The sequence below is a fragment of the Prionailurus bengalensis genome, unplaced genomic scaffold (assembly GCF_016509475.1).
Source record: "Prionailurus bengalensis isolate Pbe53 unplaced genomic scaffold, Fcat_Pben_1.1_paternal_pri Un_scaffold_53, whole genome shotgun sequence".
Lineage (NCBI taxonomy): Eukaryota > Metazoa > Chordata > Mammalia > Carnivora > Felidae > Prionailurus > Prionailurus bengalensis.
This window is the reverse complement of record NW_025091156.1, coordinates 1-27,802: the sequence shown is the minus strand read 5'-3', so window position 1 is coordinate 27,802 and position 27,802 is coordinate 1. Positions and strand designations below refer to the sequence as shown.

The 27,802-nt window shown below is 43.6% G+C and overlaps 1 protein-coding gene and 1 long non-coding RNA gene across 4 annotated transcripts in view; one reads left to right on the top strand and one right to left on the bottom strand.

Moving 5' to 3' along the window:
- LOC122478350 (transport and Golgi organization protein 1 homolog) overlaps positions 1–24,098 on the bottom strand; it is a 98,298-nt gene extending 74,200 nt beyond the window's left edge. The window contains exons 1-18 of one of the 3 annotated variants that reach the window (XM_043571990.1): positions 23,949–24,098; positions 21,134–21,265; positions 17,480–17,501; positions 16,448–16,536; positions 16,131–16,193; positions 15,325–15,391; positions 15,024–15,162; positions 13,168–13,269; positions 12,421–12,481; positions 12,279–12,314; positions 12,129–12,196; positions 11,910–12,004; positions 10,826–10,902; positions 9,234–9,375; positions 8,280–8,356; positions 6,603–6,741; positions 5,530–5,632; positions 4,880–5,052 (exon numbers count right to left, since the gene is read on the bottom strand). In XM_043571990.1, the coding sequence (XP_043427925.1) occupies positions 5,043–5,052; positions 5,530–5,632; positions 6,603–6,741; positions 8,280–8,356; positions 9,234–9,375; positions 10,826–10,902; positions 11,910–12,004; positions 12,129–12,196; positions 12,279–12,314; positions 12,421–12,481; positions 13,168–13,269; positions 15,024–15,162; positions 15,325–15,391; positions 16,131–16,193; positions 16,448–16,536; positions 17,480–17,501; positions 21,134–21,265; positions 23,949–24,014 (1,488 nt within the window). In that variant the 5' untranslated portion in view covers positions 24,015–24,098 and the 3' untranslated portion in view covers positions 4,880–5,042. Of the gene's footprint in view, positions 1–4,879; positions 5,053–5,529; positions 5,633–6,602; positions 6,742–8,279; positions 8,357–9,233; positions 9,376–10,825; positions 10,903–11,909; positions 12,005–12,128; positions 12,197–12,278; positions 12,315–12,420; positions 12,482–13,167; positions 13,270–15,023; positions 15,163–15,324; positions 15,392–16,130; positions 16,194–16,447; positions 16,537–17,479; positions 17,502–21,133; positions 21,266–23,948 lie in introns of those variants that run through there. The other 2 variants (XM_043571985.1, XM_043571986.1) reach the window with 2 other exon arrangements.
- LOC122478360 lies at positions 794–3,304 on the top strand. The gene is made up of 2 exons (XR_006295967.1): positions 794–833; positions 2,166–3,304. It is a non-coding gene; the product is annotated as an uncharacterized LOC122478360 (long non-coding RNA).
- Positions 24,099–27,802: the final 3,704 nt, after the last annotated feature.

The window sequence follows — 27,802 nt, the reverse complement described above, 5'->3', positions numbered from 1 at the left end:
ACATGTGTTGCCAAGGATGTGGGGAAAGAGGAAACCTCTTGCACTGTTGGTAGGAATGCAAACTGGTGCAGCCACTCTGGAAAACATTATGGAGATTCCTCAAAAAATTGAAAACAGAACTACCTTACAATCCAGCAATTTCACTATGTGATATTTACACAGAGAATACAAAAATAATACTTCAAAGGGACACAGCAGCATTTGCTACAACAGCCAAATTACGGAAACTGCCCAAGTTTCCATCAACTGACAAATAAATTGAGATGTAGTATATGGAATGGAATATTATTTAGCTGTAAAACATGAAATCTTGTCATTTGCCATGAGGTGGATGGAGCGAGAGAATGTTATCCTGGGTGAAATAAGCCTGTCAGACAAAGACAAATACCATAGGATTTCACTAACACATGGAAATGAAACAAAACAAAGGGGGCGGGGGTTGGGGGGATTGGGGGAAGGAGACTGTGACAAACAAACAGACTCTTAACTAGGCAACAAACTGAGGGTTTCCACAGTGGGATGGTGGGCGGGAGGGGGGGAATGGATGAAACAGGTGATGGGGATTAAGACGTGCACCGGGGTGAACACCCAGTGACTGGTGGAAGTGTTGCTCTATATTTACACCTGAAACTAATATTACACTCTACTTTACCACCTGGAATTTAAAATAAAGTATAACATAAGGTTAATGACACCTACCTACCAGATTTTCTGTAGTTTTCAATCATTTCACTAGGTTGGAAAAATAACCATGAAAATTTGTAAAAGCATGTAAGATGTGGGGGACAGTTTGTGCCCTTACCTCGGTCTTTGGTTCCAGCAGGACTCGGAAAGTGGGTGTCAGCTCATTCTTCTAGAAGGTCCTGAGACGAATATTTCATGTATTCACATCCTAACTGAATGCAGCTCCCGGTCTTCTGAATTTCTGTCAGGATTTCTCCCCGGAAACCAGCCTGAATCTGGAGCAAACCATCCACGGCATCCATGATGTGATGTCGTGAGACCCCTCGATCCACGGGTCCTTTAATAAAATACGTCTTGTTCAAATACTGTCCGGGAAAGTGAGGAATGAAACACGGGAACAGCCCACAAAATGCAAGGGCCTGTGCTGCTGACCGACTGGCCAGTGCCCAGGGAAGCCACCCAGGGCCCTCTCCTCAACACTCAGTGCAACAAGGCAGCTTCTCTCTGGCGACTCCGGAGACACCAAGTTGCTGCAAGGCTCCCAAGGTCTCCCCTGGGGAGGGCGGCAGAACCTGCTGGAAACGCAGCTCTGGTCTCTGTCCTCAGGCAGTGGCAGAGGCCCTGAGAGCTCTGGGAGCAACAGAAGCCCTTCCTGCTCTGAGGTGCCCTGGGTCAGAAAAGCCGATGGGGCGCCCTCTGCCGGCCATCACCGTGCATGGAGAGGAGAACAAGAGGTCATTGTGTTTACCTCCAAAATACTTAGGTTAGATAAAGAATTGACACCTTTGAGAGATACCAGCTTCCAGCTATGGAATGAATAAGTCCTAGGGCTCCAAGGTACAGCCAATGGAATAGAGTCAATCCTGTAATAATAATGTTGCATGCTTTCACATGATAGCTACACTTGTGGTTAAGTACAACATAATTTATAGATATATGGAATGACTACACTTTATGTCTAAAACTAATACATCAAATGTGTGAACAATATTTCAATAAATAATCCACATCCTTTACACTATTTTTAATTTCTCCTTCTTTGCCATTAAAAAGTCATTCCTGGGGCGCCTGAGTGGCTTAGTCAGTTAAGCGTCCAACCTCGACTCAGGTCATGATCTTGCAGACCATGAGTTTGAGCCCCACGTCAGGCTCTGCCTGACAGCTCAGAGCCTGGAGCCTGCCTCAGATTTGGCGTCTCCCTCTCTCTCCGCCCTCCCCAGCTGGGGCTCTCTCAAAAAAAGAATAAAATAAACATTAAACATTTTTTAAAAATCATGCCTAATTTAGACTCTGTGAAATTCCATTTATCCCACATTCTCTAACATCACCATCTTGATGTTGAGAGCTTCTCTGAAAAGTCACTAATAACATCTTTGATGGACACTTGTGACAGGTCAGAATGCAACTTACAGGGAGCTACATGTCTGTTATGACTTTACCGTAAGTATCCTTGGCTGATATTTTCAAATTATGAAAATGAGCTGGGTCCCAGCTCCTTCTTCTAGAAGGTCCTGAGAGTCAACATTTGGCGGCTTCACTTCCCAACTGAATGCGCCTCCTGTTCCTCCGAATTTGGGTCAGGATTTCTCCCCCGAAACAAGCCTGACCAGGAACCAACCAACCCCAGCCTCTCTGACGTGGCGTCACGGGATCCCCTGAATCCACGGATCCTCCAGGGAAATACCCGCAGGGGAAATGAGGAACAAACCACGGAACAGCCCAGAAAAAGCGCGGGACTGTGCCGCCAACCGACCACCCGCGCTTCCGGGGAAGCCGCCCAGGCCCTGCCTCCCCCGCCTCGGGACTCAGCCCCACCACCTAGGAGACGCCAAGGGGCTGCGAAGCCTCCAGGGTCTCCCCCAGGCCCGGGGGCGGAACCTGCTGGAAACGCAGCTCTGGCTCTTTGCCCACACTCAGAGGCACTGGGTCCTCTGAAGCAAGGAAGCCTTTCCAGCTCAGGGGCGCCCTGGATCAGAAAAGCCTAGTGGGCGCCTTCTCAGGCCAGCACTGTCCACGCAGAGGCCCGGCCCCGCCCTGGGCGTGGTGCGTGCGCGCCCTCTGCCGGCCGCCGTGGGAATTCCTGCAATGCTCAAGGCCATGGCTGCTCACAGCTAGAAGTACTGAGAGTGCAGCTGGTCCAGTGAAGCCTGTTCTCCTGATCCAGAGGGTCTTACCGAAGGGCTTGCTTGGGACACAAAGAAACCTTTTCCTTCTCCTTTTTACTGAGTGCAGAATGAAACCGAATTTATTGACATAATGATATCATGTGTAATGCTTTAAGCAGCATTCGCAGAAATACAGACTGCAAATTGACACCTGCTGACCTACAGGTCATGGTGTTTAGCACCAAAATGCTTGGGTAAATAAAAAAGTTGACACCTCTGAGAAAGAGATACAGGCTTCCAGCTATGGAATGAATAAGCCATTGGGATCCAAGGTACAGCCCATAGAATAGCGTCAATCCTGTAAGAAAGCGTTAAATGCTTTCCCAATATAGCTACCCTTGTATAGGTCCCTGGAGAGCGTAATGTATCCACACGGAATCACCATGATATATGCCTGAAACTAATACAACATGGTGAGTCTCCTATATTTCAATTAAAAATGACAATATTTTTAATTTCTCCTTCACCATTAAAAATTATTTCTAATTGAGAACATATGAAATTCCATTTATACCACATTCTCTAACGTCAACATCTTGATGTTGAGAGCTTATTTTTCAAGTTGTCAATAATGTCTTTGAGGACACAAATGGGACAAGGTCAGAATGCGCATCTAGAGGGAGCTACAATCTGGTATAAATTTCCTGCCTCTATATGGGTAATTTCAATGAAAAGTGCTTTAGGGATGAAGATGGATGAAATCATTTCCATCAGACTCATAGGTAGATAATTGTGCCTTCAAATAATAATTGCCATCTCTTCATATCAGAGGAAGGCTGGGTGAAGATATAGGTTTCTCTTTTGATCTAAGAGAAGGCTGTGGTGTTTTAAACTGCTCACCTACCATCCAGAATCCAGAGATTAGCAGGCCTTGGCCTTCTGCTCTGTGCAGCCCTGTCCAGGAAATGGCACCACATCTCCTGTGTCCCCCTCTCCCCTGTCATGTTTTAGCGCAGGCCCTGATCACAGTGGATGAGAATCCTGTTTAGAGAAGCTGCTCATGCTGACCTTTACTGGAGCACGGCTGTTCCCAGCCACCGCAGGGAAGCATGTGGACAGCCAGATTTTGAGCCCTTGGTGGCCCAGCCATGACCCCAACGCGGATGGAAGGCTGGTTGCCTCCATAACCTGGGAGGAAGGAGGGCCAAGCAGGAGTCAGGGGCTCTGGGGCAGAACGCATGGGCTTTGAGGACCTGGAAAGAGTCACATGCTTACACCCAACTCCTCCTTGGTGGTGAGGAAGGAATGGGTATCATGTCATTGACATCTGCCCTGCCCGGCCCTCAAAAAGGAAACAGTGCGGGGCGGGGCGACTTGGTAGCTCAGTCACTTACGTGTCCCACTTTGGCTCAGGTCATGATCTCAGGATTTGTGAGTTTGAGCCCCACGTCGGGATCTGTGCTGACAGCTCAGAGCCTGGAGCCTGCTTTGGATTCTGTGTCTCCCTCTCTCTCTGCCCCTCTGTCTCTCTCTCACTCAAAAATAAACATTGCATCAAAATAAAAGATAAAAACAGAAAACACTGAGAGGAATATGGGCCATTATAAGACTCACACCCACAACTGCTACCTTGAGTCTACCTCCGCTCCCACCTGGATTGGTGCTACCGTGAGGTAGCTGGTACGTGGGGAAATCCACAACGTGTGGATTCATGCAGGGTTTCCTCACTGTTCTACCCGAGACACTGCTGACCCCTCATCCATGTCTTGCAATCACGAATCAGCCATGTCCTGGGGGCTGATAGCTGCCCTGCTGATCACCACACACCACGGTGAGTAGGAAGTGCCACGTGCTTGCGAGGATCTATTGATGAGTGAACACAACTGTCACCAGATCTGGAGGAAGGTTGTGGCCACCACCCCAGAAGGAACCAGCGGGACATGTGCAGTCAATACAATTCAAACAGTCACTTATCTTCTGCCCCTATTCCTGTAGATTCTACCTGTTTGTGACCGTGTATACAGGGGTCACACTGTGTACATCAACACAGAATGACCGTAGGTCCTCCTGGAAGCAGATAATGACAGAGATACAGAACTGTGATGGGTTTATTAGGGGAAACGAGGAAAAACAAAATAGAGGGGACAGGAATGGTCAGGGAAAGAATTCAGTCAAATACGCATATCAGACAACTTTTCTAAATATATCACATCACCACAGCCGGTGGTCACAGTTCAGGGTCCTCTTCAAATTTCACATTCTCCTGTAAGGCAAAGAGATTTTGGGTTATTGCAATGGGATCTTGTGTTCTCCTCTACGTATTTTGTCTTCAACAATATATCTGTGGCCTTGGATGAACACTTAATTGTGTGGCTGCATCTGTGTGTCTACCTCTAAGGGATTAGGACTGTCTTCAAATCTTAGATATAGATCCCTGAATGTACACACTATCACAGTTATCTTTTTCTTTTTCGTAAAGTAGGACCTGAATTTTAAAAGAAAAAACACAGGGGTCCTTGGCGTATTTTTTGAAACAGGGATTGCCAACCTCTCAGCCTCAGGCATTACACTCTTAGTTTCATGAAATTGAATGAACATCTGTTGAGGACCTTCTGTGTGGAGATACATTCATTTCCACCCTGAGAAGGGTGAGTGTCCACTCCTCCCATACATTTTACAAATTCTTTAAGTGCTTCTCACCTCAGAAACCAACATTGTCCCTGTTTCTCAGATTACAAACCTGAGGCTCTGAGATGACCGCCGAGAGCTGGTGTTAGAGCTGACACAGCAGGAACACAGGCAAAACCTCAGGAGATTGCGAGAGAACTTTCGGAGACGCAAACCTGCAGGCAGGGTGGTGACAGCAGACGCAGGGGTGTGGTGACCAGAGTTCAGCAGGGGCGTCTCCTCCTCACCCCTGAGTTCCCCACCAAGAGTCTGACTCAGGCTGAAGGCCAAGGAAGCAGCACAGCTGATCTACAACCTGCCTTCACATTTAGTCTCACTGAGACACACTAACTTAGGCAGACAAGCGTTTCCTAAGTTTAATTTCCTAAATCTTCCAGAACATTCTTCATACATGTCCAGACCCTTCAGAAGACCAAGGGAAACAACAAACTTTATTTAGATTATGAACTAGTTGCACTGTGGTAACGTTGACATTTCAGAGATGATGACTGCATTCTACATTGTGGTTGAACCCGTGCAGCAGTCCTTTGCAGACTTCACACTATCCTCATGCTCCCTTCCCAGTGTGTGGGCCCTGCCAGAAATGGCCTCCAAGTCCATCCTGCTGACCCCAACGCCCTCCCCTCTGCACCTCCTCAAACTCTGCTTACTGTGCTCAACTTCCCTTCTATTGCTGCGTGATTCAAGTTTCCCCCAGTTTTGCACTGGATCCTTCACTGGTACTTCCACTATGGTGACCACAAGGTCTGTGTCATATAATGCATGTGCCCCCTTTCAGATGGGACACCTGAGGCACCTACACTTAGGGGTGCATCTCATCCTTCACGGAGCTCAAAGCATTGTGTCTTTCAGACAGGCACCAGTACTCCTGATCCATCTGCCTTTGTGTAAAACTCCTCTTTCTTGTAGACAAGAGAAACCTACAGCTGACCTCATTACAGGGAAATGACACAGCCCATTGTACACTATGTCCTGAGAAACTTGAGATATGTGACACTGTCCTCAGGCAGGTTTGCAGTTGAATTGCCAAGCCCTCACAAGCATCCCTACATCATTCCCACCAAGTCTTTCACCAAGAAGACGAATACGCTTTATCAGTCACTCATCCAGTTCAGGTCATCTTACCAAATTTAGTACGTGGAGGAGCTGGTGGAGGAGGTGGAGGTGGCCCAGAGCCCGTGACTGGTGGTGAAGGGTGGTCCATGGGAGACAGCCTGCAAGGCGATCCTGGGGAAGGACCAGGCCCTCTTGCATTCATAATGGCCTGCAGAACAGAAAAGAAAGCTATGTTCATAGGACAGAGCAAAGCACCAACACCAGCAAAAGGTGGCAACCCAAAGAAGCAGTGCTCATCTCCTGCCAGCTTCCCCACCACCAGGTTCCAAGAGGGCAGCATCAGTGCCAAAATCTCTACCCATACTTTGGGTTCCACTTATAGCTTTGGGGGTGGGGAACGGATGCTATGGGGACAAACCAGTGTTCCCACATGTGTGCAAATGTAGAACAGCAAGCTCTTGTCCGAGAGGATTTATGGAATGAGTACCAAATTAATAAAATAGCATATTCCTGATAGGAAGGCATTTAAGTCCAGAATCGCCTTCCACCCCGCATCCGCCTCCACCACAGAGGCTGCTTATTTGTATGTGAAGAACTACAGATTGAGAAGGAATGACAATCCCAGGCTCCACGCATGGAATCATAGCCCTCGTGGCTCAAAGCTCTGCCTCTAAGCCCCCGCCTGTGCCCGATCTGCTTCTCTCCCGACAATGAGGTCTTCTCCTCTCTGCAAGTGCTATCCATGGGCACAGAGACATGTTCGGGGATGGGGATCCTGAGGTCATGCAGAGAACCTCGAAAAGCATGTTCTTAGAGAAATATGTTACCTATACATGTTAGGTAGGCTTAGCTAATTTATTTTCATTCAGTGGTACTTCTCAGTTAAATACAGTACAACTCGCAGGGTACTTTTGTTCTCTGAAAAGATAAGCTGAAATTCTAAATAACAGAATTAACACAAATACACTTTCGTTTCTGCTGTACATCTCCATGTTTCACCTGTAACAGTGATACAGAACACAAGAGAACATGCTCATGTGAACACAAAGGACACAGTGGAGAATTACAATGCAGGTAATTACGGATTGTCTCTCTTCACCACCCATGTAGCAATGTGTGTTTTCTAGGACAAATATGTCACCTCTTGTCGTTCAGAATATGTATACCCAGGGCACACCTGAAGAGATTCCAGACAGCACATTTACAAAAAAAAAAAAAAAAAAAAGGCTGAATGTTGATGGGTATTACATATACTTTGTCTAAGACCACTCTAAATGACACATACAAAAATATAAGTTGGAGTGAAGGCAGTTTGCATTTTCAAAACATAAGGATAACTGCCGATTTTCTGAACACATTAATCCCCTAGAAAGAAACAGAACAGGAAGAAACAGCAAGAGCAATGATTCCACACTGAGGAGGTCCAGAAAAAATAAGTCATGCCAAAAGACTTCCAGGTGGAGTGTGGTCTCTTCCTCCCTGGGTTATTTCCAGGTATATACCAGAAAAGCCCTTGGGTGCTCAGCCCTAGGCACGATTGGTTCTAAACCTTCCACAAGGAGTTGACAGGCAGAAAGTAGAGAACCCCAGAGACACTTGGGTTAAGGTTGTGCATTTGGAAAATGAGAAAAACAAGCAGACATATCATACAACACACAAAACAGACACAAAGCCAGGAGAGAGCGCTGAACAGAAAAAGGAGGGTTTTGCCAAAGAGTTACAACTGAAAATGTCCACAGCATTTACCTTGTCCTCCGTGATCCTTTTGGTAGAGTCAGTGTTGTTGTTACTCACAGGAGCAACATGTGGATCCGCAAAAGGCCCTAGAAGGGATGGAGGTTTATTCTGCTTTGAGTAGATTGTGCAGAGATTAAAAAAAACAAAAACAAAAACACAAAAACAAACAAAACAAAAACCCCAATAAACAAAAACCACTCTCCTCATTCCTCAAGCAACTTAAACTCTTTGGCCCAGTCAGATCCCAAATCACATGCACAGGGTATCCCACATGCTTCAGGTGATCCCAAGGTAAAGGGAGAGCCATTCTTTAAACTCTGATGAAGACCCATAAAAGCCCTGGTTCAGGTGTTTTCATAACTCCTCAAACAACTGTGGATGACTGGGGGCTCAACTGGATGGATATATGTTAGGCTGTGCCTCATGCCTCCCACCGCCCAGCACATGGACTGTGTATGGCACACATCTGCTGAAGCGCTATGCCTGCTTTTCTGCATACAGCCCCATTCCATCTCCACAAGAGACACCTGTACCAACACAAGGTGGGGGAAATGACCCAAGGATGACAAGTCAATCATGACAAACTCAAGGAATGTGGTGATGATGGCAGGCATTTTCCTTGCGTTGCAATGGTCTGTGGTACCACCTCTGCACCTTGTACAAGACTGAACAACGGGGCGCCTGGGTGGCTCAGTCGGTTAAGCATCCGACTCCAGCTCAGGTCATGATCTCACAGTGCGTGAGTTCCAGCCCCACGTCGGGCTCTGTGTTGACAGCTCAGAGCCTGGAACCTGCTTCAGATTCTGTGTCTCCCTCTCTCTGACCCTCCCCCATTCATGCTCTGTCTCTGTCTGTCTCAAAAATAAGTAAACATTAACAAATTTCTTTAAAAAAGACTCAACAACAACAAAAATTAGATGAAGGTTCTTAGCAAGCCAACTCATACTGCCCAGATCATCTTACCAAGTGGTGCAGGTGGAGGGGTTCGGGATGGTCCCGAACCTGGTACAGGAGGTGGGTGTGCCCAGATCAAAGGGTGGCCTCTATAGTAGGGTGGGCAGAATCTTCCAGTTGATGGAGGAGGTCGCCACGGATCCACACTGCCCTGTAGAACAGAAGTGACAGCTATGTGCAGATGCCACACAAGAGAACCAATCCGCAAAGCAGCTGAAACCCATAGAAGTACGGGTCAGCACCTGCTCCCTACTCTGCCACCAGGATCCAAGAGAGTAGCATCAGTACCTGAAAACTCTGTCCCTGCCACTGGGTACCACCTACAGCTTAGGCAACTAAACACAGGCGGTTAAACTACTGTCACCACATGTCCCTGCCCATGTCTGAGAATTTAGAACAAAATGACCCCATCTTACAGGATTAAATAAGTAATTCAAAACTAATCAAGGGGCATATTCCAGACAGGAAGACATCCAAGTCCAGGATCACTTTGCATCCCTCCACTACAGTGACGGCAAAAGCTCTGTTTTTGGCTTGTTCCGAACACAGAAAAATGGACTGCAAATACACAGCTCATTCTCTGCACATGAAATCACAGCTACTCTTGGGGACAAGTTCTGCCTGCCGGCCCCACACTTGGCCCCCTCTGCTTCCCTCGCTGAGAAAGAGGTCTTCCTACTTTCTGCAAGTGCTGTCAAAGGCCAAGAAACCACTCGGGAGTTGGGGATGCCTGGAGTCTTGTAGGGGACCTGAGGAAATGTTTGCTGTGAGGAACATATTACACATCAATGAGTACTAGGCCCCCAAGTGTTTACCTGAATTCATAAGGAATTCTGGTTTTGTGTACACTACAAGACACAGAGTAATACATCCTATGGGAAAAAAGAGGCAGACATTCATGAAACAGAATTAATGCAAATGTGTTTTGACTTTGGTATACATTTCCAGGGATGTGTCATGAGCGATGGTATCAGCTCTAACACTGACTGGAGACACAAAGGAACCTGCTCATATGAATAAAACTGAAGGACCTTGTGTTCAGAATACTTTTACCTAAGATACTGCTTAAAAGGATTCGAAACAGTTCATTTACCCATGAAGACGTGAAGATGGTGAGTTATGCCAATGACTTTGTCTAAAACCATCATAAATTGTACAAGGCACACAATATAAAGATGGAGGGAAGTCTTTTCACGTTTAGAACTAACAGACAGTCTTCACCATGAATAGTGAGACCAGAAAGAGGAAAATAACAACAACACTGATCCCACAGAGAGGTAGTGTGTTAGGAGTCAACAAGCTTAGAGACTTTGCTATAGAGTGCAGTGTATCTTCCTGTTGTTGTTATTTTGAACACAAGGGAAAAGCCATAAGGTGGTCAACTTCTAAGTTCCTTTGGCTACTAAACTGACCAGAAAAAAGATGACAGGCTGAAAAGACAGAAGCCTGTAGACTCTTGGGTTAAGGCTGTGCCTTTGGAAAAGATAAACAGGCAGACATATCACACAACACAGAAAACAGGGATAAGGCCGCAGAGCATGCTGTGGCACAAATGAGGGTTTCCTGACAGACCTACAACTGAAAATGGCCCCAGCATTTACCTTGTCCTTCTCGGCATTGTTGGTAGACTGCTTGTAGTTGTGACTCATGGGAGTGACATCGGCTTCGTCTAAAGGCTCTGAAAGGGATAGAGGTTTACTCTGATTTTAGTAGACTGTGAAGAATTCACCCAAACACCACATTTTGTGACGTGTTAAACTCTTGCCCACACTCAGGACCAGGAGGAGAGGCAGAGAGTAACCCACAAGCCTCAGTTCACCCCAGTGATAAGGGGAAATCCATCCCATCATATCTTAATGAAGAAACCATAGGGTCCTGGCTCATGTTCTTCATAATTAGTCAAATAACTTTCAACAGGGCAGCTCAAAGTGAAATCAGGAAATCGTCACCAAAACAGCCATTTCTCAATACACATGAGGGGTAATAACTCAGCATCTCATTTCAGATAAAAATTAAAATGAGAGCGTCAGTTGGTGGATAACATCAAAAAACCCTCCACAGAAGAGCATGGGTGTGTTTCTTCTGACTCCAGGCAGATTGTTCAGTCTTTCAGCTTATCTATAAGCTGCCTTCCACATGGGAGCTGGTATTATGTAACTATTTCTGAATGGAACTGAACTTGACTGATATTATATTAATGAGTAAAGGAAAACTATGGGTGTTTAGCAGTGAAGCCGCAGAGTTGCACTGATAACATCAGAGGACGAAGCTATTTGGAGCTTGGATTCAGAAATGTAGGTCTACAGTTCACAACAATAAAAATAAAGGAACAATAAAAATAGTCAATAAATGACCTTCTCCTCAAATAAACTAAAGTCTTCACATTGAGTCCGGGTGGGAAGAAGGATGAGGCCCCTGTCCTGTCATCCTTTCCAAGCTCTTCAGACAGGGGGATGCTAGAGGAGGTGGGAGGGTCACAGCCAGAGGAGGGGCATGAGCTCCACCAGTCACAGGGACAAGTGCCTCACTGCTTGTAGTACCAGAGGAGAACACCCTTCTGTCACCCCTTCAGACCACCTGCTGTCCTTAGTGTTTGCTGTTCTGTCCAGGACACACGATGATCACCCACAGGAGAAGGCTTTGCCGCAGAAATTAGGCTGCTGCACATCACCACATCCCTTTTACCTCTCCTCGCAGGGTTCTGCATCTCTGGACTTCCAGGCATTGGTCTCCGCCTCCTGTATCCCTCAAGCAGCCTCTTTCCTTCCATCTCATCCAGTCTTGGATACAGAAAAAGAATGGACTTCTATCAGAGTTGCAACGCCACGTCCTCTGACTAGACACTAAACAGCACAGCTGTCATCCCTCAAAACACCCATAAAAACTCATGTCACGCTCCCACACCTGTGTTTCAAGCGGGCGACCTCTCGGCTCTGCTCCACCATTTTCGTCTCCCAGATCCGAGTCTTGATCTAGGGGAGAAAAACATATCCACCTTCAGTCGTGCCAGAGTGGGAACCAAACAGAGAGAGGAGGAAAAAAGAAAACACTTACCCAGTTGTGCTGAGCATTACGCTCATAAACTGCGACCTGAAAAAGCAACAATGAAAAGTCCGTGTTTAGGAATTCCAAGGGCCACTACACTCAACCACATGAGGTACTAAGGGTTCACTATGTCAGGCAGAACTCACGTTACCTGGTGTGTGAAGGTGAGTTCTGCCTTCTGCAGCTGTTCTCGTGTTTGTTTTATTTGCTGTCTGTGAGATACAATTGTTTTCGTCAAATAAGGCCTAATATGAGGTAGGATTATAAATAATCTGCTCATGTTCCCGTCATCCTCATATCTTCCCCCAATACAATTTATCCTTTCACATGAAACACTTTTCACACAATTATAAATGTACAGAACCAAAGCTATTGTTCCATCCTCTCCTTACTCATTATTCCATGCCCGTAGGGTTCAGAGGTCATAGAATTCTTTTCCATTTGCAATCTTGCCCTAATTCATCATGTGACAAGTGACTTTCATCATAAAGCCAACATAAAGTTCTATTCTCCTTTAACTTGTGTACTCACCAGGTTTCCTAGGGTTGCAAAGACCACGACCATCAGATGGTACTACCTTGTTGATGGATATGATTTCATCCTATGACACACTGCTTTCCTATAGATTATGACAACTGACACCACCCCTCAGGAACGTTGGCATGGATGAAGTTTCTACATGGGCAGGTCAATGCTGGAGACCCAGAAATGTTTAGTAGCTTAATTGTCTTATTCTTTCTAATACTTATCTTTCCCTATCTGTTAATTCTCTACGGATATGTCCTCTGAATTTGTGTTTGTATTACTATATTCATGGAGTCTACCCATTGTACAAAGGTTAGAACTAAGAAACGAACAGGGGTTTCATGAGCCGCTGCTAATTAGTATCTGAACTCACTTGCACTTGTGTATGTCCCTTGTAGCTATTTTCAGATTTTCCTCTGCAGTTACCATCTGATTCTTCATTGCCACTAGTTCACAGTTTGTCATATCCAGATTCCTAAGATGGGAAAGATATATACACAGTCCAGTAGCCAAGGTCCAGAAATTCTGCCTTTTTCCTTCTCAGCTCTCTTAAAGCCTAGATTCAAATATCCCTATCCCCTCCCCCAACGATGCACAGACTGACAACACAGTCAGAGAAATGAAGACCCCATTTAATGTTAAAGAAAATTCAACCTCCGTCTGCTGCCAAGTCGCCTACAATCAGAGCCGCCTTTCTAGTTCTCTGCTTCTACTCCTTCATCGTCAAGTCATCAAATAACATTGCACCTTGTGCCTTCCCAGAGTTGGTCTTTTGTTTGAGATGGAGAAGGCCTATTTCAGGTCAGTGTGAAAACCTGTGCCTGACCAACTGTACCCATTAGGGTGAGGCAGGGGATCATCATTGCCTTACACCTCCATGGGGCAGTGCACTGAATCTCAGTCCAGAAGTTGTACCCTGACACAGACACTGAGCATGAAAGACAGCCTTCCAGGATATGGCTTCACCAGCATTGCAAATCACTCCCATACACCACTAAGGTTCAGGAGTGCAACCCCTGCCCACTCTTTCAAAGATCCTGGTGGAGGGAAAGGCCAATCTTAGAGTGGCAATATATGCTGAAATATAACATGGTGTGAACTGTCCCACAGTCAGGCTGTTATCTTCAGGAAACAGATTTCAGATGGAAAACTATCAACTTCATGGAGTCAGTCTACTTGAACAAGACTCAGTTCATTGACAGTGAAGGCAGCAAAGGGAAATGCTTAGAAAGGCTGGTTTGCTGTGTTGCCCTCAGACTATTTTGTCCATGGTGTTGCTTTAAAGGGTTTCAACTTGGCACCGGATGTACTCAAGAATCACATGCAAAATTGAAAGACTGTTAGTAATGGACACAAAAGCACTAGACAGAGAAAGGTACATGCATTTCCCTCTGGTCTCACAGGTAGTCCTTCAGCAAATGCTTTCTGGGGTGGCTGTAACGTAGAGGCTCTGTTGTAAGGGGGTGAAGATAGAAAGGTGGTCAGGGTGCTGTACCTGCTCCCACAAAGAGCTTACACATTAACAAAAACAACATGCCAGTGAGACAGAGCAGGCTCCACCCCGGGTGTGGAAAGGACTAACAGAAGCTGAGTCTCCAGGGAAGACAAGGAAGCATTTCCTTTTCAATGTGAATAAGGTCTCTAAAGGCCCTCCTCCTGAGAACAAAAGGAAATACTGGACCAAAGAAGAAACATGCACCTGGTGCACCAAATTTCTAATGAACCCATGAAGACACACTTCATACGAGGCTCACTTGCAGACTGGATGAAGAGATGCAGTCCTGATGCCATCCCAACCCACAGTCTAGAAAGAAACTCCCATGGTTTCTGCAGCAAGATAAGTCAATGTTTTCCCTAAATATTTTTGACCCAAGTCTGGTGCTGAACAAAGATGACCTAATTCCCGGCTGATAAGACAATGGGATGGGATTGAAACGTATAGGCCAATGTAAATGGATCCAGAGGGGATCCTGTCATCAGTGTGTTTAATGCCAGTATCTTCCCTCTTCTACCCCAAGTACATGACACAAGAATGTGTAACAAGCACTAAGGACAGAGAGGAAAATGCAGGTTATAGGAAGCCAGGTAGGAAGGGCAGGCACAATTCTCCTGAATGCATTTGGCAAAATTACTCTGGATCCAATTCTAGAAGAAATATGTTTATCTATAGCGGCCACCACATTCATTCATACAACAGTACTCGGGACCATTATCACATGAACGTCTTACTTTGCTGTAGCCGTTTTTCTTTCTTCATAGAATTTATCAAGGACGTCTCCTCTCTCCTTCAGCCTTTTGGCTGTTTCTTCCCTGATTGCTTTAATAGAACTCAAAGCATTAAGAATGTCTTCCACAGTCTTTATCCTTGCTGTAAAAAAATGGTTATTTTGTGCATGTGCATATGACCTGAGACTTGGTTTTGGGGTGACAGGAAAAGGGCAACTAGTGTGAAGGCAAGAAGGCATTCTTTCCCTTCCCAGTGCAAAGTCTTTGCCACCATATGGGGATTTCTCCCCAACAGACAACATACCTTCCAGTGCACGGTTATGGGACCTCCAGGCTCTCAGTTCCTCCAATTGACTGTTTGCATCTTCTGACTTTAGGACAGATATGAGAAAATACATTCAAGAAATAATGATCGCACAACAATGTGAGTGCAACAGGACTGTGCATGGCAACAAAGAAAGATCCTGGGGCATAAATACAACAAGGAGAAGGCAAAGAACATGGAAAATAGTTCCAGGCAAAGGGCTCACAAATGGTTTTCTTAGGAGAATATTCCTCTATGCACACTGAACATTGTTGAGCATTAAGAGAAGAAGGCAGTATACAATTTGCTATTGCCCTTCATCTCTCAACTATCTTGGGGGATTTTCTCCATATCTTGGAGGGCAGGTCTGAATGATGTGGTAATGACCTAGTTGTGAAAATAAAAGATACTTCCTAGTCCTTGAAATAGCAAACTCCTCATGGTGGTCCTAGTGAAATGCCAGCTGTGCAGATGGAGGTTTGTCTCCCAGAGGCCCACTCTCTACTATGGTAAACAGCAAGCGAATATGCTATGCTCACCTCACCCAATGAACAAAAAGCCTCCAAAGTCAAATTACAGTAAAAGCAGCCAACTCTTAGCACTTCCTGATTCTTAACATTCCTCTCTCTCTCTCTTTCTGATTGCAAGGTAACATGTGCACTTTGAAGGGTGTCATTTAAAATTTTATTGAAGTGCTCAACTTTTTTGATGTTCTCCTTCAACAGAACATGTTGAATGAGTCATAACAATTCCTTAATTTTACTTGTGTTTTTAGAACGCAATCTAGGCAAAGAAAGGATTCTTACTTTCAACTTAAGAGCTTCAGCAGAGTGAATGTTACTTTCTCTCTTCGCTTCTTGAAGATGTATCTTTAATTCATTGATGTATATACAAAACATATGAAAAAGGAATCAGAATTCAAAAATAGCATCGTGGTAGATAAGCCTATGTCTGATGTGTGACTCCTTTCACAAATAAAAAGGTAGTTTTTTATTACATTTGTGAAGCTTGTCTTGAATTGGAAGTATGTATAGAACACATGAAATAGGTCAGTAGGATGAACTACAAGAGGTAAAACTAATCAAAATGAAGTCACAAGAAATATTTGAAAGGGCAATGCTACCTTCTGTTCCCACATGGATATTGCTTCAGCCAGCTCTGTGGTTTCTTTCTCCAACGTGTTGATCTTTGCAGTTTTTTGCTGTAAATTAACTAAAAGGAGATAAAACAATTTTTAAGGTTGTTACCAAACCAGTGACATCGAATAATCCCACTGTATTAGCAGCACAGGCACATGATCTGACACATGGGTGTAACTAACTGTTTAGCTTTCTCATTGTGCCTGAAGAAAGCAAGTTTCAGCAGCATTTTAAACCCAAGAAACCTCATTCACTGACATTCCTATACGTGTAAGCTCTAGAACACTGACTCCTCTAACAGACACAAAGTGCAAACTCCTCTTACATTGGCCCAATGTGAGAGCTCTCATGCCCTGAGGTCACTCTTCTCATCACCACCACCGCTGCATTTACAGTGATGAACACCAACCAGTCTTTGAGGGCTTGTTAAGTGTCAGGTAGCCACCTTGCCTCTCAACAGACAGCACCACAGAATCACCACAGTCCATGGGGTCCGTGCAGAATAGATTGCCCCCCATTGGCATCAAGTTCACTTTTCCCCTGGCATGAATGGCTCCCTCCACCTCAGACTCAAAACCTTGGTTTAACCCTCTCCTGTGACACACACGCTGCCTGGCAATACCTGGCTTCTTCTCTAAGCTTAGGCTTCTTGACAGACTCAAAGAGGGTTTTCTCATCTTCACATTTCACCAAAAGCCAGGTCATGGCAAAGTACTCACTCCACACCTCAGGCTCATATCATCACTTCTGTCCTAATCATTTCTATGCAAAATTACACTCATTCTGTTCTCCTTCCTCCTGTGATGTTTTCCTCCCCTGGTCTCTTGTCTTAAGAGAGGCAAATCCCTCCACATTGTCACTTAGCCTCTAACAGGGAAGAGAAAGATTTTCAAGAGTTAACAAGTCAATTAGACATCAGAAGTCACCATATTTATCCCTAGTTAAAAAATTAAAACCCACACCAAACACGAGTAATGAAAAAAAATTACAAAGACGACTCAAACCTAAAATCTTACCTGGATATACTGGAGGCTCTGTCTGAGAGAGGAAGAAACAAAATTAAGTTTGAGGTCAAAACATAGTAATAGTAAAAACTTATTCTTCCTGATAAAATACTGAAATGTCATCCAATGAAATTACAATGATCATTTTGTTCAGCATAATGAATTCATAACATTAATATAATAAAAAAGTAGAATTTCATATTTAGTTCATGATTCTTTATAAACCATTTCTGATAAAAGCAGAAAGATTCAGAGCTTATTTTGACCAAAAGATAGATTTACATTATATTAAATAAATATCAAAATATTCAATTCTGTCAGTGCATAATGCGGACAGTTTTAAAAATACATAAATAAAATATTTGTCCAATTTTTTTTCTCTTGTAGTCAAACCCAACATCCACACTGAAGTCCAGAACCCAGGATCATTTGAAATGCCAAAAAAAGAAAAAAAGAAAGAGAGAGAGAGAGAGAAAGGGAGAGAGGAAGAAAGAGACAGACAGAGAGAGAGAGAGAGAGAGAGAGAGAGAGAGAGATGGAGGGGGGCGGTAGGGGGGCGAGAAGGAAAGGGAAGGGATGGGAAGGAGGAAGGAAGCGGCAAGGAAAGAAAAGGAAAACCTTTGTATGCAGACACGCTTCTTTCATTCTCTAGAAAGCTTTCTGAAATGTTACACAGGGTTGGCTGCTTTCCGAATCAATAAACAATTACAACATGTCAGGCGCTATGATTTTCCTAGATCACTAAAAACAGAGGGTCTTCCAAAAACACATCCTCAGATGAGAAAGAGAGTGGAACATGGCTAGGGCAAAAGCACAGGCACCAAAAGAAATGACGGCTAACATTTCAAAAACAAAGCAAAAAGGGCTCCCGTTGAGAAGGTATAAGAAAAGCAAGAGGAACTTAATTCCTGTAAAGGCACTGGTCTAAGGCAAGGGTTAACAGTTTCCATACTGGAGACTTCTGGAAAAGTGAACCAAAGAGAGAACAGGTATTAGGGAGTAATGGTTGTCTGGGCAAAAGTAGAAATAACAATTTAAAGCCTGACTGCACTAGGATTTCTATTTTCTAGGAGCACTAAAAGCACGTCAACCATGGAAAAAGACATCCTGTGATTGTCTTGTGTCCACTGAAAAGTAACAACCATAAGATAATGACTGTGGGACTGAAGGATGCTTCCCCACTCCCAGCCCCTCACCCTTTGGAAAAGTGCCTCTATAAGCCTGGCACACCACCCTTTTGGGGAGCGATATTCCTCTTTCTTGGTGGCTCCGCTGTATACAACCTATCTCTAATAAACGCCACCTGCTTTGTTTCCCTTTCGATCAGTGTTCATTACTAAGACACTGAGACTGGAGAACGTGGTCTGGGTGGTCCAGTAACACCCAGACCCAAGTCATCCCCTGATGAATTATAGCTCAATAATATCTAGGCAAGACTCTACTTGAACAAAAGGTAAAGACACATTTTCTTGATCTGTAGGACGTATATCCCTATTTGAAAGTTTTGAATGATGATGTGATGCTGAAGCGAGCCCCAACATCTTGCCAGGATATTGGAATATCATCATGGTATCAAAAAGTGAGTCATAAAAATGTTGTTATAGGAAAGTGTATCTACGGAGGGCAAACAGGAAACCATGGATAGTCCTTTAATGTCACATGTTTCCTTTCCTAAGCAGGGGAAATGGAAAGAGAGATGGCCTTACAAGTACTTAATATGCATATTTTCTTTTTGAAGGGAAAGATTTCTAAATTGGCAGGAAAAGAGGAAAAACAGCCACTTATAAATAAACTCATGCTGTTCTGTTCTTGCTTAGAAGGCCTGCCCTCCAGAGAAACTATTTCTCCAAAGCCTAATGGGGTTTTTCTGAAGACAAGCAATACAGATGAAGGGAAATACTCAACTACAGTGCTCTTCCTCCTTCCTGTCTCATAGGGGAGTAAACTCAGCCTAAAACCTAGGTAAAGACAAAACTTTACACTAAAAGCCTTCACCTCAGTTTTTTTAAACACGGACGTGACCCCAAGCTTCCCAAAAAAGTTAACAAGGTACCCTAAAAGGAAAAACCACATATTTTGAACGCAGAATGCAAGCATTAGAATCACACTTCCTATGGCAGAGATGGTGGGATAATCAGGCTGGGAATGTAAAACCGCTCTGATTAATAGGATAATGACTCTAATGGAAGAAGTAGTCAGTATGCAAGAAGAGGTGGTGAATGTGAGCACAGAAACGATAACTCTAGGATCCAAAAGGACTTCTAGAAATCCAAAACATCATAGCAGAAATAAGGAATGGCTTCATTGGATTTATTAACACACACAGCACAGCTGAGGAAAGACTCAACAAGCAGAAGGAAATGTCAAGTAGAAACACCCAAAACAGAAACGCACACACAAAAATTAAAAATACAACAGAGAAAATCCAAGACCAGTGTGACAATGACAAAAGGTGTAACATACACACAATGGGAATACCTATTATACGTTTGAAGTGAAAATGACTGAGAATTTTCCAAAATTAATGATAGTCATAAACCACAGATTCAGGAAACTCAAAGAATTTCAAGCAGGATAAATACCCCCCTCCAAAAAAACCAAACCAAACCAAAAACAAAACAAAACAAAAAAAAACCAAAAAACACAAGACTATCCCTAGACATATACTATTCAATCAAGAGAAAATTGAAAACAAAGAATTTTGGAAGAAACTAAAGGGGTAGTGTTGGGGGCTGGAGTCGCAGGGAGATGGAAGAAATAACACCTTACCCAAGAGGAACCAGGACAAAAAATACTCAGAATTCAGAAACCATGCAATCAAGAAGAATGAAATGTTTATGCTGTTAAAAGAAAAGAACCCATCCACCTAGAATTCTGTGAACAATTAAATTGTCCTTCAAAACATGTACAAAATAAGGGAAATTATTGGAGATACTGAGGTCAATAATAAAGGCTTAATTCTCCAAGAAAACATAATCCTTAATGTACATGCATTAACAACAGAGTGCCAAAATACATGAGGCAAAAACTGATACAACTGATAGGAGAAGTAGACATATACATTATTACAGCTGAAAGAATTCAACACCCTCTATCAGTCATTGACAGATTGAGCATAAAGATATTCAAATATAAGAACACAGTTGGACTGAACTGCATCACCAATCACCTAGATCCATGACCATCTGTAGAACACTTTCTACAATAGAAAAATACACATTCTTCTCAAGCTCATATAGAACATTCACTGACACAGACCATATTCAGGGTCATAAAATACACCTTAACTTGAAGTCAACAAAATCATAGAAAATGCGTTCTCAGAACACATATGTAAGCTAGACATCAATAATAGAAAGACAACTGAAAAACTACAAAATATATGAGAGATATTCTAATAGAAGATAGAGAATAGAGATAGACTAGAGAAATTCTAAAAGAAGAGGGTCAAAGAGACATTTCACAGAATTTTAAAAATATGTCCATCTAAATGATAATGAATGTTGGAATGACTACAATTTGTGGGATGCAATGAACGCCGTGCTTAAAGGGAAATTTGAAGTACTGAGTGCATACAAATGGTCTAGTAAAAAATTTGTGCTTACCAAAAAACTTCTGCTTACTTATGCTTAAAAGCCTATCTCTAAGGTATTTTAGTATACTCACAGCAAGGACAACTCTCCAGAGGTAAATAAGACATGCACAAATTGCAACGGTGGCAGTAATGACGGCAAGCTTCCCCAGAGTTCCGAAGACACGAGAGCCAAGAGGGAAATGGTCAGCCAAAATATGGACAAGCTGAAATAATATTTGAGATAATGAGGAATAGCAAAGACATTTATAACATCTGTCACCAAGAATCATTTTTATAAACCTTCAACCAGCCTCCAGGAGGTTATAAGCACACCTCTCAAATGCCTCCTCCTGAAGGAGAGGGAGGACAGAAGGCTTACAAAGGAGCAGGGGCAAACCTGTAGGAGTGATGATTGTGTTTACGATCTTACTGTGGTGATGGCTTCATTGTTCCTTACCCTTTTAGTAGACAAGAAGTAAATGACTTGTGTTGTACATTCATGAAGTACCTAGATAAAATCCTTTGGAACATTTCCAAACATACACCAACATTTACGGAAGGATGGGAGAAAGTAACAATAAAAATGTACTAGAGATTCAAATGAGACTGTTATAGAGACAGATGTTTACAGATATGGATATAACTGAGAGATGTGCAGCTGCTCTTAATATGGGATTATTCCAACAAAAATAAATTCTACATTATTGTTTAGTTTCTAAAAACACTGAGGTTTTCTTTTTTCTAATGTTGATTTATTTTTGATAGTAGAGCGGGGGAGGAATGAGAGAGAGGGAGACAGAGAATCCAAAGCAGGCTCCACGCTGTTAGCACAAAGCCTGATGCTGGTCTCAAACTCACAAACCTGAGCCAAAATCAAGAGTCAGATGCTTAATTGACTGAACCACCCAGGCTCCCCATAAGGTTTTACGTTCAAGGTTTACTTTGAATCTGAATCACAGCCCAAATTGTCAGATTTCTGAATTAAATAAAGATTTGCATAATCAGGTGATCTTGTGTATTTTGATGAAATCTATGAGGTTTTAAGTTACTTGAACACACATCTCCAAATAGCCAATACAATACATTCAAGTTCCTATTTCATAGTGTTGCAACTAAATCAATCAATAACAACTATGGAAATTACTTTCTAAATAACACAAAAGTCCTGGGTATGGTCACCAAAACAACAGAACACATATGATTTTACTAAAACTAGACTTACCAGTCCTTTAGGAGAAAATACACTCACAATGCAATTCATACTAACTCACATACCAAACTTTAATTTTGTGCCAATAAACCTCTCTAGAAAGTAGCCTCCAAAATGTGTACCATTTGTATCTTCAGCTCTCAGAACTGAGGTCACTAAATTGCGTCCTGGTGGGAAATGTACACTGTCTTTGAGTGGCCAGTGTCTGCAAGAGAACAGGGGCCGTCAGCACAGCGATCATGGGGATCAAAAGACAGAGGCCATCTTGACATGAATGGTAAACATCCTAAGTCCTGGGCACTCTTGATACCTCTGCCAGCTATCTGTATGCTGATTTGATTAGTTACCGTTAACTAGATTAGATCCAAGGGAGCCAGTAACACTTGGTTCCCACAGACAATGGTCATGACCAGGTGGAGGTAGGAAATGCAAGACAAGTTAGTTTGTGCAAGAATTCAGAGATGAGGGAGGGAGAGAGAGCTGAACTGATCTATGAGATGCAGCCTAGGCAGAAGGGGGAAATTGCAATAAACAGAACCAAGAAATGTCCTCCTTCGTAGACTCAAAAGAGACAGAATAGATTCTGTTGTGCCTGGAGGTATTCATGTGACAGGATTCTGCCTCAATTTAGGTTGTACCTGACTTGGGACGTTGCAGATCCCTCTCGAAGAATCTGGTGCATGCCAATATCAAGAAATCTACTTTTCTCTGTGGGTGTCCCCTGTGTCTCTGTCTCAGGGTCTTGGGAGTACAGGTTTTGCTTTTTAATGATAGAATGAAACATTCACACTGGCAACCAGGTATTTCTTTATAGTTGGACAATCCTAAGGACATTCAAGACCCTTTTTGCTTTGGGTAAATCAACACTCTGCACATAGTTGGCTAAAGAAAGGACAAGAATGCATTCACTTCCTGATCACATCACTCCTAGTGATTTTCTTATTATACATGTCCAAGCAGGCTGAGGCCACTTCATGTACACTGAGCTTGTCAGCTACCTGGTTGGACACAGAGTCCTTGGGGGCAGCCTCTAAGACCAGAGGGAGAGGGCTGATGCACAAGTTCCCAAAAGCGAACAAACCAGGAATCACAGAGCACAAACGACATTTCACTTTCCAACACCAACACTTCGGACACCACGGTTCCCAGGGCTACCAAACTTCACAAATGTGAACAACGTGCTGATAGGAAAACTAACTACGTATAAGAGGGACTCTAAACTTACAAAGCTTGAAGAAGAATCTTGACAGGGCTTCCAGGAGCCATCTAATAGTATAAAATACTATTAATACTATTGAATGGATCTTATTCAATAGAGTTTCTGACATTTTTAAAAATGATTTTAAGGAAGTATAATTCAAACATCATACGAGCCCCTTATTTAAGGCAAAGATCTCAGTGGCTTTTAGTATCTTCCCATGTCCTTCTTTCTTGACATTATGAAGCTCAGGTTTCCATCCTGTCAACACTACTCTTTTTGGACCAAGTGGCCCAGACAGGATCCACAACTTCATGTGGACAGGTGTGGCCAGAACCCCTACATGCTGGTGGAGAAACCTTGCCCTGACTTAATGGGTTTTCCAAAAGAACTGAGTTCTCATCAAGGACTCCATGAAAAAGCTGTGTTTTTAACCACAGTCTGAAAAAGATAAATAAATACAAAAGGAAGAAGTCACTGATGTCGGATGTGTACTCACATTTGTGTTGGGGTAACCGGGATACCCGAGTAAGAGCATACAGAAAAATAGCTTCTGAACCGTCATATTCTGGTCCTTTCAGGGGGCGCCTGGGCACCAGAGAGGAGGTGCAAATGGAGGTGAGGAGGTGGTGGGGGTGGGAGGGGAAGGGATGGGGTGGGAAAGGGGGTGGGGTGGGGGGGGCGAGGTTTAAATAGGGATGGGATTGGGGAGGGGGGTGTGGCAGGAGAAGAAGGGGGTCAGGGAGAGAACCCGGATCAGATCAAGTACAAGAAGGGAGGGAGGAGGGTTCAGACAAGTCAGTAGCTCAGCAGGTCAGTAAATCACTAGATGAGTAGGCCACAAGTAGCCAGTTAAGTAGACTGTCAGTTGCAGGTGGAGCAGACGAAGATCTCTCTTCATCCAAGTCTTCACCTGTTTGAGCATTGCCATAGCAATTCAGACGCTTTATGCTCTCTCTCCACCAATCAGCTGCCTTCGACCCTGATAGCTCACAAAGGACACCCCGCGTGACCATGGCTTTTCAAAAGCCCCTTCCATTATGTACATATCTGGGGGCATGTGTGTCCCTATGGGTGTTTCTATGTATGTCTGGGTTTGTACATGTATATATTAGTTCTGTGTGTGAATTTGCTGCCCCTTGGGTCTTACCGTGTGTGGTGTGTGTGTGGTGTGTGTGTGGGGGGGGGGTGTGTGTTCTCCTCGGGGTGTCACTGGCCGTGTCTGCAGTGTGGGTCTGTGTGTGAATCTGTCCATAAGCCCCATACCTGTGTTCCCAGGTGAGGCTGGGTGTGATTCTGTGCTTGTGGTGTCTGTTTATTTCTTAGTGAGTATGGGTGTCTGTGAACCTCAGAAATGAGCTGCCACAAAGGGGACTCCCCAGGGGCGCCTGGGTGGCGCAGTCGGTTAAGCGTCCGACTTCAGCCAGGTCACGATCTCGCGGTCCGTGAGTTCGAGCCCCGAGTCGGGCTCTGGGCTGATGCCTCGGAGCCTGGAGCCTGTTTCCGATTCTGTGTGTCCCTCTCTCTCTGCCCCTCCCCCGTTCATGCTCTGTCTCTCTCTGTCCCAAAAATAAAATAAACGTTGAAAAAAAAATTCAAAGGGGACTCCCCAAAGGTGACCCCCCAGCGATGGGTGAATGTGAGACAATCTATCTCTTCATTAGATTCTGTTGGGAAAACTGTATATCTACATGCAAAAGAATGAAAGTGAACCCTTCCCTTACATGATACACAAAAATCTACTTAAAATGGCTTAAAGACTTAAATGTAACACCTGAAACCATCACACTTCTAGGAAAAATCAAAGAGGAAAGCTCCTTGACTATGCTCTAGGCAATGAGATTTTGGGATTGGCACCAAAAGCATACGCAGTAAAAGTAAAAATAAACAATTGGGCCCACATCACACTAAAAAGCACAGGGAAGGAAAGGGAAGGAAACCATCAACAAAATGGAAAAGCAACCTACAGAATCGGAGAATACATTTGCAGACCATCTCCAAGAAAGAGTTAATTTACAAAACAAATAAGGAGTTCACATGAATAGTTAACCTTAAAAATAAAACTACCAGTTATGTTACCAGGAAAAGAAAATGGCTTATTTAGGAATAGCAGAGAACTGCCCCTTGGGAGAAGGAAGCTATAGCAAGTCTGGAGAACAAAGGAGAGGAACACTTTTGTAGAGGAAAGGAAGAAATTGGGAGGGCTATGATATAGTAAAAGTCCATTGGAGTAAACTGGGAGATCCAAGTATAGTGGCTTTTCATTGCTGAAGTTGTGACCGTCATCAGCTGGGCCATCATGAGGGAAGAAGAAAGACCTTTCTTCCTCTTGCTGAGGTAGTATAGCAGTAGCTGAAGTAGTGTCAGCTTACAAGATATGTCTCCTTCCAGTGGGTCTGCAGGAAATGACACGTGGTAGAGCCTGTGAGCTTCCCCCTTCTGGCCCCCTGACTCCATTTTCTTTAAGGTTTTATTTTCTTTCCAGTTCATTAGCATACAGTGTTGCATTCGTTTCAGGTATACAATAGAGTAATTCAACACTTCCATTTTACATAAAGTTTCCTCTTACAATTTTCCCAAAGTCAACAGCAAAGAAACCATATAACAGGGTGAAAAAGTGGGCAAGGACCCAAATAGACTTTTTCCAAAGAAGACCTACAAAAGGCTAACCGGTATAAGAAAAGATGCTCAACATCGCTAATTGTCAGGGAAATGCAAACCAAAACCACAATGAGCTATTACCTCACACCTGTTTGTTAGGATGGCTATTCTCCAAAAGTCAAAAGATAACAACTGTGGGCAAGGATGTGGAGGAAAAGTGAACCCTTAAGCACTATTTCCAGGAATGTAAATTGGTACAGCCATTGTGGAAAACAGTTTGGAGGTTCTCAAAAAGTTAAAAATAGAAATACCAGATGATCCAGCAATCCCACTTCTGGGTGTAGATCACTATCTCAATGAGACATCTGTACTCCCATGTTCATTGCAATATTATTCAGTAGCCAAGATATGGAAGCAACTTTAAGTGCCCATCAAAATAAAGAAAAATGGCCTGTGCATTCAGTGGAATAGTATCTGGCCAGAAGAAAGAAGGAAGTTCTACCATTTCTGACAACGTGGGTGAACCCAGAGGACATGATGCTAAGTGAAATTAATTAGTCAGACGCAAACAGACAGATATTGTATAATCTCATGCACATGTGAACTCTTCGTCTAAAGAAAAGTTAAACTTGTAGAGACAGAGAGTTGAAGGGTAGTTACCAGAGGCTGGAGGATGGGCAAAAGGGGGAGATACTGATCAAAACGTACAAACTTTCCATTGTAAGATGCACAAGTTCTAGCGACCTAACGTACAGTACGGTGACTACAGTTAACAATACCATATCGTATACTTGAAATTGACTAAGAGAGCAGATCTCAAGCATTCTAACCACACCACAAAAACAAAGTAGCTATGGGTGGTGATGGATATGTTAACTCGTTTCATTGTGGTTATCACTTCACAGTGTATGCATATACCAACCTATCACATTGTAAGTCTCAAATCCATAAAATTTTTATTCATCAAAAATAATAAATAAGTAAGTAAATAAAGACCAAAATAAAGAGATAAATGAACAAAATTCCAATGTGTGAAAATGACTTTGGATAATGCCTGAAACATAGTAACAGCCAGCAGAGATACAAGAGGACCTGGGAAATAGATACATACGTGGTACTTCAGTATACCTGGAGCAAAAAGGTGAGGAGAGAATACAGGCTTCTTTTAAGAGATGAAGCTGGAGAAGTAACCAAAGCCTGTTTCTGCAGGACCTTGCAAACCAGTAAAGAACTTTGTGCTTTTTCCGGAAAGTACTGAGAAGCCATTGAAGAATTTCAATCATTCACTGACTGATTGCTGAGCTTTCATTGTTAAAAGATCATTCTGATTGGAGATGGAGAATGGGTTGACGTGAAATGGAAGTGGGTGGCAGGAAAAGTAAACAGGCCAATTTTAAGGCTGCGCATGAGATGATGGTGGCCTGGCCTATGTTAGTTGCGCAAGACTGGAAGTAGTGGGAAGATGAGGCAATTGTTTCAAGACATACAAGTGAGAGGTCTTGATGATTAGCTATTGGGGTTGGGAGAGAGGGAGAGGTCTAATGGGTCAGTTGCTACAGTGGGATCGAGAAGGGCAAGAGACAACTTGCATTGAGCTACGACAGGATGACCTTGGTGGGAATGATACAACTGGGAGGTGAAGGCCAGAACCCAGATGACCATATGTTGAGGAGAGGCTGGGAAGTGAAGAGTGGAGTCAAGATTATTGACTTGTCAACAGTACTGCTTGTTGCCACCTAACATCCATTCCCA